Below are 13082 nucleotides of genomic sequence, written 5' to 3'. Positions count from 1 at the left end.
GCACACTTCTGCGCTCCTGGGCTGAGTGCTGTCCTCAGGAGCTCATCGGCAGAATGCGGGAGCCCGGCGTCACCGTCTCGTCTCCGTCTTCTGTACGTGTGCCGCTTGACATCGATTATACAGACCTAATTATAATCAAGACTAACTGAGTTAATGGAGATGTTTTTAATGAAGAGCTCATTCTGAGAGATTTCAAAATTACTTAAAGATAAAATCTACTTTTGTCGGTGCTGCGGGATATTAGTAAGCGAACGTGCTTTGATACGTTAAGCCCTGGTGCTTGCGGTGTGGGTAACATAAGTTTAAGTTCCATAAAAAAAAAATACAAAACGACCCATGTATCTCCAACTACTACGACACCGTCAGAAACAAGGTATAAAAGCTGTGACCTCATTTATACAACTGTGCGTAGGATCCTTACTAGAACTCTACGTACGCACAAAAGCCAAAAGTGGCATACGCCAAAAAATATTAAGACTTATAAAACAAAGCGATGTTCCCTTCATAAATCACAGATCACCCGCAAGTGTGCGTACATGAATCATCCTCAGATCCCACCCTGCAAGCCCATTCTCCCGTCAAGTTTGTTTTTTTATAGACCACAACCTGAACGTGGACACTGGCTTACGCCCTGTTTTGGGAGTATGCATGCTTTATAAATTTGGATACAGATATGCACTTTTAAAGTACTACTGTGCACCGTTTAGATACAAAGGTGCACTTTTTGAAAAAACACCACAGCTTTTTTGTTTATAGAACTGACAATTACACTAATGGGGTATACACACCCAACGCAAATGTAATAATTTGCGCGAGTAGTTTACATACAAAGTCAACGCAAGGATGCCAATAGACGCGAATGTGCACAGGCTGATTACTCAAACTACTCTGCACGATTGCTGCAAACATGTGCTACTTGCGTCCAAAAAAAATTTGCCTGACCCAATGTTAAATCCTGCTTCACATTTGATGTCTACGTAGAAAACGGCACATTTTGTAACACAACTGTGACAGAGATAAACAGTTTAATTAATGTGTAATTAAAATATTTCAAACGACTTAAAGTGCAAACTAACTCTCCTGTCTGACTTGGGTGTGTGTCCATCCCCAAAAGATACCCCGGCTAAAAACAACTAATTGCACACCTGTCTATATTTGTTTCCCCTCATGTCAAGTGCAGATGAGAACCGAGAGATATGCATGCTGCCGTTACATACACAATACATAAGTGAATGATGGGAACAACTGTGTGTCTACCTGCTGAAGCATGACGGCCTGTTGTTGCTGTAGGAGTGCTTGGAGCTGCTGTGGGGAAAGGACTTGCTGTTGAAGGATCTGCTGCATCTGTTGAGGCGTGATCACCTGTGGACTCATCATTGCCACAGATACTGGCACCTGAGGAGATACAAGAGACATTGAGAACATCAGAACATCCTTACTTAAAACCTTTCATCAACTCCAGCTGGAGAGCTTCAACTATAAGGACTTCCAAGCAGCGCGTGCAATCACGCATGCTGTATGTGCATGTGTACTCTATATAATTTTGTCAGCTGCTCTCGGTGGGAAAAGCAGTGTGCTTTAAATAGAGGAGGACCTTAATTAGGTGAACCTGTGAACTCCCTCGGGCGATTCTTAGTGCAAGGAAAACTGCAGGAAGATGCACATGACGGCAGCGGACAGCGGACGCGTGGCCTGTCGAGTAAAGTGGATTCGAGCTTTGAAAAGTCGGCGAGAAACTTCTGACTGAAGCTGAGCGTTTCTGAAGTATTCTGTTTTACAGAGGTGAGGGGAATTACCAGTTGCCTCTCGCTGCGCATTGAAGTTTTCAAGTTGCACGCTTGGAAGAAAGCAGCCAGAGGCACAAGTCTTCTACGAGATGTCATTTTAAAAAATTCATGTCATTTTTAAATGATAAGAATCATTAAAACACCAGCTGTCAAACTCTGCAGGAATACTTGCTCTTTTCTCAGCAACAACACAAAACAAAGAAAATATTTTCGCAGACCAGAATCACATCAATAAAGCAAGTACATCTTCCGAGCAGAGCTTTTTTCTTGCCAACATGAATATTAACAAAGAAAATGTTCGAATCTCAATTCAAATCTTCAAGACTAAACAATACAAATAATGTTGAGAAGTGAAATAGTTTTTTCTACAAACTGAGAGCTGACTCCTTAGGGCCGCCTTTGTACTTTCTGATGCATGTTACTCAGCACAGTAACTTGGATAAATGCTGTCTGCCACAAAGACACTGAGGTCTCCGATGTCATGAAAGGTAAACATCTTTATTGATACAATTTTATTACGAAAGGCCGAAGTACAGTATAGTTCATTTTTTACGTGTACGGGAGGGTCCACGTACAGTGCATGTGACGCAATTTTCACCATTAAAAGAGTGCATGGCCTGATTTTTGAAACCCTGCATACATACGCATCGGTCGCGCATGCGCCTATAGGTGAATGTCTGTATTTATGTACAAGTCAAATAATTATACTTTACGCATACATTCACATAAAACAGCCTATACTCCGCGTTACGTATAAGAAAGAGATAACTTGCAGCACGAACGTCGGGCGAGACGATACGGACCGTGCATCCATTAGAACGTGGCGAGCGTCGTGTCAGGAACCCGCCGTGACGCGAGCCCTCCTTACGACGACTAATCAAGAGCGCTTGATTGCTTTCCGTACGTCTGAGCTTTCAGGGCCTTGACACGTCCTTGTTTTAGTCTCTTGGCTCGGCCCAGCTCAGGTTCCCCTCTTTGATTAGCAGAGACATTTGCATGGTCACTACACATTTTTCATTTTAGAAGTCATTATGCATTAGCGCTCCTGAGCGCCGAGCTTGACTAATCCTGATGAACTGAGTAGCGGAGCTGAAGGTCACACTCCATCCTCGCTCATATTCATATTCAAACAAACCTGAGCACCATTCTTCATTAGACGGCCCCAAAACTCAACGCACAAATACACTTTCTCTCCCTTCTTCTGTCTTTCTTTAATTTGAAGATGGAGGGAGAAGAAAAACAATAGGAACAAAGCAACAAAGTCACAAATTAAACAGCTGCATGTAATTATGCAAATGTATGCTTGCACCTTCAATGTTATTAAACCTTAAGACACATTTGTGATGTGTAATTACCCCCAGGTTCAGCCAGGGTTCTACGTTGGCCTAAATGAACCAAAGTATGAAAATACAAGAGGAGATGTTCTCATTATGCCCATTATTCGCAGATTTAAATGAGCTACGGACTGAATAATGAACGATCACCTTGTTTGCACCCCGGCGCACACAGAATACAATAAACATTTGCATTTCAGGACAATCGTCTATGAGTTTATTTATCGACCACAACGTCAGTGAAATGTCGCAAACCCCTAATTCAAAATAAAAGGAAAAGCCCATCATTCGCTTTTTGTAGACCAACAAAAATTTCATTGCTCTTCCAAACAAAAAGATGAGAAACGAGAAAGTTAAAGGTTTGGCCCACTCGCTCCCCAGTGGCGCACGTTTGCTAATTTCAGCATTTAACGCCGGCGTTTTCTGCATGATATATCAGAGGCTGAGAGATGAAAGCAGATAAGTAATTGCTCTCCTAGTTCTTATTCTTCACTGACAACCCATAAATTTAATTTTACACACACGTTCATTTACATTTTCGAGTATATGACATGATAATTGGCGGAATATAACACCTCCATTCCGCGGGATACTGCGGGGGGCGATGATTGACAAGCCGGGTGAATTGAAAGGAACAGAGGCTGAATTGCTTCTCCCCGAAATGATTTTGCCAAGAAGGGGCATAATTAATGAGCATTTGCCGAAGGGTCGAGCCGTAAACACTCATATAATGCGCCTTTCCCTTGCAGGATGAAAAATATGACTGCGGGAGCCAATGATGCAACCCAAAAGAGCTTGCATCAAACACATCATTCTGCTCTTGAAAACAGTCCTAGAAGTGTTTGTATTCAGTGAGAAAAATTACTTCTTTTTAAACCAACAATCATGCCAAAAAAATGACATGATCTAAAAAAAAGCGAGGTTACTTTGATTTTTATTGGAAAACAAAATACAAGCTGATCTTCATTGACCTGTTCTTTAAAACCCAAGAGAGGGAGAGAGTAGACAAATAGCTTTAAATTGGCCGGTGATGAGAAAAAACATCAGTGCTCCTCCTGAAGAATGGGCAGATCATTACAGCTCACAGCCTTAAACTCATCTCATTGCAGAAAAGGTCAACTCGACACCAGCAACATGTTGACTTCACTGCGTGGTGCATGCCGAAACTAAAGAACCCACGACCCGAGCCTTGAAATAATGAAATAATAAACAAAAGCCGATAGTTTCTCACCGATACAAAGACATTGTTCATTTTCAGCATTGGTGTGTTCTCAACACAACAGCTTTGAAGGCAATGTTAAATTACTGGTGGCAATACGATTGCAAACTTCAAGCTAAAACAATTAGAGAGAACTCAATTATTTATTTCCGCACAGTTCATCGGCTCAACGGAGAAGGTTTCCAGAAAAGATGTGTGGTGCAGGTGCCCGGGCTTCTGAATAGCTGAATAATGTAACCACTTCAGAGAAGCGCTGGTGGTGCTACTCGCCACAGATAGTGTTTAGATAAATAAAATGAGAAATGGGAGGGCGAGTAACGGTAATTACCTCAGCGACTTGCCAGAAAACGACAGACGTGTTAATTAAGGGGTAAAGCATGTTTTACTTGGAGAAATCGGGAAAACAAGGAAACCGTCTCGCTAATTCATCTCAATCGCTCCCTTGGATGGAGACTCCTGGACTTCGGAAATGACTTTTGACCCCTCTGCATCTCTAAAGCTAGCAGCACTAATTCAGTCGGTAATTAATGGCTCTGCATTCAAGGGTTTATTGATTAAATGGCGAACACCAATACACACACTTACGATTTCAAGGGCCGTTGACGCACAAATACACACTTGTTCTCATTTAAACCTGAAATGCATTCTCTCTCCTTTCGCCACACATGCAGTGATCGTTCAGATTAGAGGATCAATGTGGAGACTCCTCTGTACCGGAGTTAAGTGGATTAGGAAGGTTTTCCCAAATCAATTTATTTTACAGTTCAGCAAAACACTATGGGAAGTGTATTGCAATTCAAATGGAATTCAAGCTGGAAAGATGCAACAGGCTTTCAGCAAAGATTGATCATTTCCATCAATGCACGGGAGGATCAAAACAGAGATTTGATGCGTGTGCTTTCCAAGGAACTACGAGTGGGTCTTAAGCACTAAAGAGGAGAGCAAATCATGCAAAGATACAGTCAAAAGAAAAGCTTTTTGAACATGAATGGGCAAAGAGTGGACTAAAGAGGGCTAATGGGAAGTTTACGTGCAATGCTACAAGAGGAATGTTTCTATAAGAGTTTGGAAGGTAAATTTCTCTCTCTCCACATCAAACCCCCACCTCTCTCTCTCTCTCTCTTGAAAGCTTTGTGATGTCCCAGGTAATAGGGAGCCTGTTGGATCGCTCTCGTCGTCAAGTGACACGCTGTAAATTACACAAGCTTCAAGCAGCTCGCTGAATTATAGTTCATCACTTGGAAAGACTTCCCACCACCGGGCTACACGTATCAGATCTGCCAGTTAGGATCCAATTAACACCCTGGCCAGAGTAATCAGACTGCATGTGTAAGGGCCGCTGGACCTGGTTTATTACTCTCATGCATCTTCTGTCAGAAGGTACATTTGTTGCTTCTACATCAAAGCAGTGCCATTGCACAATTTTTTTACTTTCTACATTCCATCTCTTGCCTAAGGGTTATACTTCAGCTTCTTTTGCATCACATTACAAATCCATGCAATCCGCATCCCGTGCGATTTACCTACACTGCCCCGTAGTTCTGGAAACTGGGTAACCTGTGTTGTTTTCCTTACTGCCCATAAGAAAGAAAAATCATAGATGATCTCTAATATGACAACTGGAGAGCGAATGCTTGAGTCTCCAGTGTCTTATTAATTTATCTTAAGACGAGTTAGCTTAGATTGGTCAAGTCTGAAATCGAAAATCAGACTTCAATATGAAGTCAAATATTTATCATTGAAATGATCAAATATTCCATTGCGAAAAGATCATGGGTTCGAACCCAGTGAACACACATGCTGAAAAAATTGTATACCTTGTGATGCACTGTAATTCGCTTTGGATAAAAGTGTCTCCCAAATGTTTAATTGTAATGGAAATGCTATATCAGTTCCAATTGCGTTTTTAAACAATATTAGAAAAAACATCAAAGTTGATGCTTAAATGAATCAATAAGGAACTGCAACTTTTTCCATTTCTTTGCCACTGTTCACTATTTTGTCTGGGGTGAACGCTGTTAATAATGAATGTTAATATTAGGGGTACAAGTCTCTTTTATAAATTCCACTTGCTTTGTGCACAGTTCCAGTTGGTGGTCTGAGTAGATGAATTTTAAGGAACATGGCTCAGGAGTCTGACGCTCAGATGAGCTGTGCGTTGGTGACCTTTAAAACGGGCGACACTCTGAGGATGGCTCACTGCTCAGGAAGTGATTGGGTTGAGCTATCTCGTACCTCTCTCATCTGAAGGCGCGCGAGCAACGAGCCGCTCAGCCGTTCTCCAAAAGCAGGGGGGTGGAAGTTTGGAATAAGGCAAACCGGGAGGCTCCAAGTGGATGTCTTGTTCCGAAAAAGTTACATTAGCGGCGCGCGTTGTGAACAAAAAGGTCAATGAATCGGGCGCCTGTGTCCGTGGCAAATGGAAATACGGTGTCTTTGCTGTGGTAGTCGCACGCCTATGCACGCGGAAGCTGAAATTGCTTTTGTTCGGCCTCCCATTGTGAGCTTCCACCTTGGGATCTCGCTCTCCCTGAGCCCACACTGCCTACAGGTCAGAGGTCAACTCTCCCTCTTTAAACGCCATGACCTCCAGGTGACTGTATGATATCATGGCATGGCAAAGACGTTTTTGTTTGTTCAGCACCCACTCTATGCCAACTACTGTTGTTCTTTTGGCATTCAGTGTGTCGCATACATGTGTAAGCACGGTGCATCTGCCACTGTTAAATGTCCATTCTGGCATCAGGATGAGACACCCGGTGGAGCCCGTCTCTCCGCCAAACAAACAAACTGGCATGTAGCGTTGGGAAGAAGAATGGCACACAGGGCTGATCGAGAGGGCGGGAGACACAATTGTGATTCGCACAAGCTCTCTGTAATCCTCCCTGCCTTCCGTCCTCCCCGCTTTTATTTGTGTTTTAAATGTCAGTGTATAAAATGCGAAGGCGATATTGCCACTCAGAGGGGAAGGCGCCACAACGCGAGAGGACTGTTGTGTGCCTTGGGAAATCCTTGTAAGCAGTGCGGTGGAGGCATGAGGATTTACGAGAAGAAATAGGTGTTTATTGACTTTTCCTGCGGGCTTACTGGATAATAATAGACCCGTCACATTAAGCAAATGTGGGAAAGCAGCTTCCGAACACGTTGGAGGCGCGAGATGAGACAGTGGATAGAATTAGTCAGCCGACGGGATTTAGACATTAATACAAGTAATTATAAATGTGAGCACCAGCACTTAGACGCTCGTGCGGTAAATAATTTATACGCTGTGATCTATGGATTGCTTTCCTGGACAGGAAAAGGGGCGGATTTATCAGTGTCGAGGAACGTGCGGTCGTTTACTTATTTATGTAAATAAGCCATTTTTCAAACTGCTTGTTACTTGGCATGTCTAAGCACACACAACACGTTCTGAATTGAGTTAGCGTGCGTGTTTGAACTGTAGAGGTCAAAAGGGAAAAGACAAATTATTTTATACAGGGAATTTTAAGACTACTAGACATTGAGGCCATTAAAGCAGCACTGAATAAGTTAATAAAGTAAAGGGTCGACAGCATTGATTAACTACAGCCTGAAGACACTGCTCAACAAGCCCTGATTCATATTGATTCATATAGCTAACATGAGGCAAGGATGATGGCATAAGCAAATGTAAATATTCAATATTTACAATCCTCTGGTGTTATTAGAGTCAGGAACTCGGTCATGGGCCACCAGTTATCCTCATCCAATATCAGTCAGTTTTCTCGAAAGTGTCGCTTGGCAATTTGCAGTCACTCAGTGTGCCGGGAATCCATTCTCTAAGTATACAGAAGGCCGTGAAACTACAAGAGATACACGAAACCGCATTCCCCTCGACTTTGTTTTACAACTAATATTTTTGCACAGAAGAAAAAACTTTTCTCTAAATCAAGTTTTGCAAAACTGCCTTGAATTTATTATTATTACAAAAATACCTACTTGGACCAATCAGACGCTCAACAACGCAAATTTTTTTACGTACGCATGATTAAATACACAGGGGTGCAACTCTTTCCAAAGGTGTAGCAACTGTTATACTCTGTGAAAACATTACCGACGAGGGTTAGTGCCAAATTTCCTTTTCTTTAATTAAATGCGCAAGGTACTAATGAGGTAAACTAGCGCTTATTAGCACGGAGGAGGGCGCGCTTTCCTCACAGTTAATTTAAACCTAAAAATACGGAGCTTGGCAGATGTCAAGTGCTTACACAATTTGAGGCGGCAAACTTGTATTGTGGGGATGTGAGAGAAATAACACATCAGTAGTCAGCCGGAGAGTAAACAGGTCTGGTGATAGGGAATGCGACGCGAGCGATGCCGCCGTGACCTTTACCAAAGCACTGACAATAGCGATATGCCGCAGCTGGAATCAATAATGGCAAATTATCTTGGAGGGGTACAAATGAAAGCTAGTTAGGATGTCGGTGCAGGTTGTTTTTCTTTTACAGGTTAATTTGCAACAGCTAGCCAATAATTCTTCGTTAAGCATGACATTCTGTAAAAAGTCATTATCTTTTCATGCTAGAGAGAGCTTTGAGGTCTGTCTGACACAGGTGAGGTAGCACAGTCGCACACAGAGCAATGAGACTTCAGGTGCTTGGAATTGTTTCGTTCGGAAAAGGGCAAGGCCCGACAGCTTGAGAAGTTTTACAGACAGCTTCAGAATTACATTGCCAAATCAAACAGTAGAGCTGGAACAGAGGAAATCTTTTCCAGAGCGCCATGTATTATGGATGGACTTAAGAGATTAGCGAAGAACTGCTCACCTGCAACGGACGCTGTTTATCGTTGTTCTTTGGAGACTTCAAGCCACTGCCTGGTTGCTGTAGGAGTAATTGCCTTGCTGCTTGTAGGGCCTGGGAAAAGACAGAGAAAGGGACACACAAAATGAGTTTTTCTATCCTTTCAACTTCACGACACACTCGAATATCAAACACAGCGAAAGGTGACATCAATCCGACATTAAATCCACTACGCTACTCAGTGTTGTTGATGAGCCATGAAGCATCTCTTAGATATACTTTTTTCATGATAATCTACGAAGCCGTGATGAAAGATAAATACAGTTTGTCTAGCATCTCTGAAGAGCAGGAATCGAAAAAAAAAACACACCAGTGTGAGTGGTATTGACCTGTCTAGTGTGTGCTCAGCTGAAATACCCACTTCTCTGCAAATTACCGGCCGATTTGCATATTCATAATATCAATTTGAAGTAGAGGCAGACGATGTGAAGTGTTCCTAGAAGCTGTAATTAAAGTTGACAAAATCAACATCAGATTACCTCAGGAGTGAATTAACAAGGAGTCGAGCATTAGCCGGGCCCCTGAACACGCTGGTGACTGTGGCACTCCTCCGCCAAGTCACTCCAAATACTTACTTCAAACCAGTTTTATAACAAATACGGTCTATGAATATACATTTGAGATGTATATGCTAGCAAAGGTATCATCACTATTTGGAAATTGACATTGTTTTGAAAGACCCAAACTTACTATTTTTGCTTTGTGGATTACAAAGAGGTAAGACTAAAAATGTCATAGATCTTCTTTAAAGAGGGACCTGAGCTATATAAAAGATATTGGATATAACAAGATTGAGCAATGCTGTTACTATAAATAGGGGACAATGCAATGCTCAATATGGCCATTGTGATGACATAAGTCCCACCTTACAGTAAAAAGAACCAATCATCAATCGATAAAGACTGGGTGGCTCTGTACAGAGTCGCGTGAGGCGTTGGCTAACCTGTGCGCATGCGCAGTAGCTAAAACAACCTGAGAAAAGTGTTTTGTAGCGCAAAAGTTATGGCATGTTGATGTCAGGTTTAATTGTTGGTCAGAAATATGTCACAAGTGATTTTAGAGATATCTCCTTTCCCCATTCAAGTAGAGAGGATTTTAGGTCTTGCATGACTTAAATGACTGCCTGAAGGCGCTGTAAACATGCTACTGGCACGACTTCCTTTAAGGGACTTCGGCCATATCTAGCGACCAGAATATCACAAAGACTCAGGGCTGGACTCATTTGACCTTGACCAGTAAGAAACGACACACAACACCCTAAAAACCACCAAGCAACAACCTAACAAACACTCAGAACTGCATAAAACGTGGCAGCTGCTGCAAGAAGAATCACCACATTTTCTTTACGAAAAATCTTTGTGTACATGTAATACTACGATTTCATGGAAGTGTTGAAATCATTACGTTCTTAAAGCATCTACAGGAATACTGATACTTTTTTCAAAGGGAAGCAACTCTACTGACTTCCTTAAGACTTCTTGCAGAACTTACCAGCTGCCACGGCACAAGACGGAAGTGACAAAATAAATACAACAACATAAACAACACAATAACTTCACTGGTGTTTCGTCTGTCTGGAAAAGGAGACTGAAGGTCGAGAGGTGGGAAAAAAAGCGACTTCAGATAGAGGCTGACACTTCTTCCAGTGGAATCAAGGGCTTTGCTTTATTTCCTGGTGCTTGCCAGTATCCATGACAACAGCTGCCTTGACAGGATGTGCATATGGCACTGCTCTGCTAGCTGGTGAGAACAATGTTTGATCTAATACATTGAGATGCTGAGCAAACAGCTGAGAGAGAGAGAGAGAGAGAGAGAGAGAGAGAGAGAGAGAGAGAGAGAGAGAGAGAGAGAGAGAGAGAATGAGAGAGAAAGAGAGAGAGACAGGGAGAGAAAGTTGCCACGTCTTAACCCTTTGGGAGGCAGCCACCCCCTGATCAATTATAAAGAGACAGGGCGAGGGGCTGCCACTGTCTGTCTGGCTGAGTGGTAAGGAGCCAGGCTCTCTGAGCTCCTGGTAAACAAACACAACACAGTGGTGCTGGATCCTTACAGCATCGATCGGTCTCCTCAAATGTATACACACATAAACCTAAGCCAAGACCTTGCACTTCAGGAGATACCTGAGTGCTTGGTCTGCCTCTAATCCTTTCCCTGTCCTGTCTTTGAATGCAAAATGAATGCTTTATGCACAATTTACCTGTAAACAAATATAAATCTGGCCAGACATGGCTTACTTGGTCACATGGACACATTTTAGGATGACTGGCTTGGCGTTCCTGTACAGTAGCTCAATTGAGAGAGCATGGGGTTAGATTCCCAGGAAATCCACATATTAAGAAAATATATAGCATAGTGTACTGTAAGTCACTGTAATTCTGATAAAATACCTGAAATGTAAAGCAAGTTTAAAGTTTATTCAGGTTACATGAAATCAATACTTTCAAGACTCTTTGTTTGTTAATATATATAAATCAGGAAGTAAAATTAGTTAAATTCTGTTGTATGTTGACAATAACAAGATTGTAAAAGATTTGCTGTAGTTATGCAGCAGTTTGCCAGTAACTTATTGTAGATTTATATTTATACAATTTATTGGCAAATCTGTTTCAAGAAAAATGAACAGTAAACATTGACAAGCCTTTGTCTTTAAATAATAAAAGTATAAAAAACAGCCTCATGCAAAGCATTCTGGAAACCAGAAATCCTCATCAAGCTTTTCCTGATTTTGATTCTCAGTAACGCTTTGCATGATGCTGTTACTTTATATTTTTTTCCTGTAAAGATAAAGTCTTGTTAATGTTCAATGTTCATTTATCTTTAAACAAACTGTTGCCTGTACATAACATAAATTTAAATCTACAGTAAGTTATGGGCAAACAGCTGCAGCAAGAAATATTGTGAACTGATAGAGTTATGCAACAGGCTTAAGCAAAACAACTTTTCAAGCTTCAATGTGCTTTATTTTACGTACTAAATTACGTATTAGTTACGGTGCGTGTGGTACTTTCGGATGCATGAGCGAATTATAAGCCGCCCTGCCATGCTTTGGATTTCAAGTCATTATCAGTGAGACGGCGTGGATGAGATTGTAAATTGTGGAAGATTTCACGCCCATCCAAGCGGTGACTGTGATTGTGTGGCTTTAGCGGTCGGCTAATGGCTTTAGCACAACAATTAGCAGAAGGAAATGTTTATCTGCGCCCGATCAATACAGATTCACTGTCCTCTCGTGAACAAAGGGCAAAGTCAAAGAAGTCATTCAATACATGGTAGAGGTCAAGAGAGCGACGCTTGCTATAGCCTATAGTCAGACACCTTTAATGGCTTTTCCGATACGAACCCTGAAGGCTGGGAAGGTACAGGAAACCGATCAACTTCAATTTGCATATCAGAGAGACACTTCAGTAATTCCAGTAACAGTTGAATGTTTAATCATTGTACTTTATCCTTTCCCTTAAAATGTCTTAAAAATGTTTGTTGACACTACTAAGTTATTGATATCAACCCTGTGGAAAAAATACCCAGAAAGAAACACAAAGGTATATTAGGTGCTTTTCTACAACAAGGAGAAAGCTCCCATCCAAGTTTTGTGGGACGGCTAAGAAAAGCAGCAACCGTCCTATTCTGTGTGTTTTGCTTAGCTTTTCTTCATCCTGTAAGTTTTGTTGCTGTGCAGAAAAAATGCAGGTGCCCATTCATTAATGCACACAATATCTAAACAGCACAATGCATCGCATTCCTCAGAGCCAGGAGCTCAACAAGAACCCAGACTGGAGCGTAAATAACAAGGCACTCAGGAACATATTTGATGTTGATATCTATCTCTAAGGACCAGGAGGCAAAAAAGAAACAAACGTGAGCATCCTTGTACGATGATGTGTGCTCGGAAGACACACACACACAAACACAGGACTGTGAG

General features: G+C 41.8%; 1 protein-coding gene across 6 annotated transcripts in view; it reads right to left on the bottom strand.

Moving 5' to 3' along the window:
• The window catches only part of foxp2 (forkhead box P2), a 107445-nt gene that overhangs the window by 32056 nt on the left and 62307 nt on the right, over positions 1–13082 (bottom strand). For all 6 annotated transcript variants that reach the window (XM_073816165.1, XM_065264147.2, XM_073816199.1 and 3 more), the window contains 2 exons: positions 9128–9217; positions 1258–1395 (listed from right to left, as the gene is read on the bottom strand). In XM_073816165.1, coding sequence (XP_073672266.1) covers positions 1258–1395; positions 9128–9217 — 228 coding nt within the window. The remainder of the gene's footprint in view (positions 1–1257; positions 1396–9127; positions 9218–13082) is intronic.

This window comes from Paramisgurnus dabryanus, chromosome 1 (genome assembly GCF_030506205.2).
Source record: "Paramisgurnus dabryanus chromosome 1, PD_genome_1.1, whole genome shotgun sequence".
Lineage (NCBI taxonomy): Eukaryota > Metazoa > Chordata > Actinopteri > Cypriniformes > Cobitidae > Paramisgurnus > Paramisgurnus dabryanus.
The sequence above is the reverse complement of the archived record's forward strand: the minus strand, read 5'-3'. Positions and strand labels throughout refer to the sequence as shown.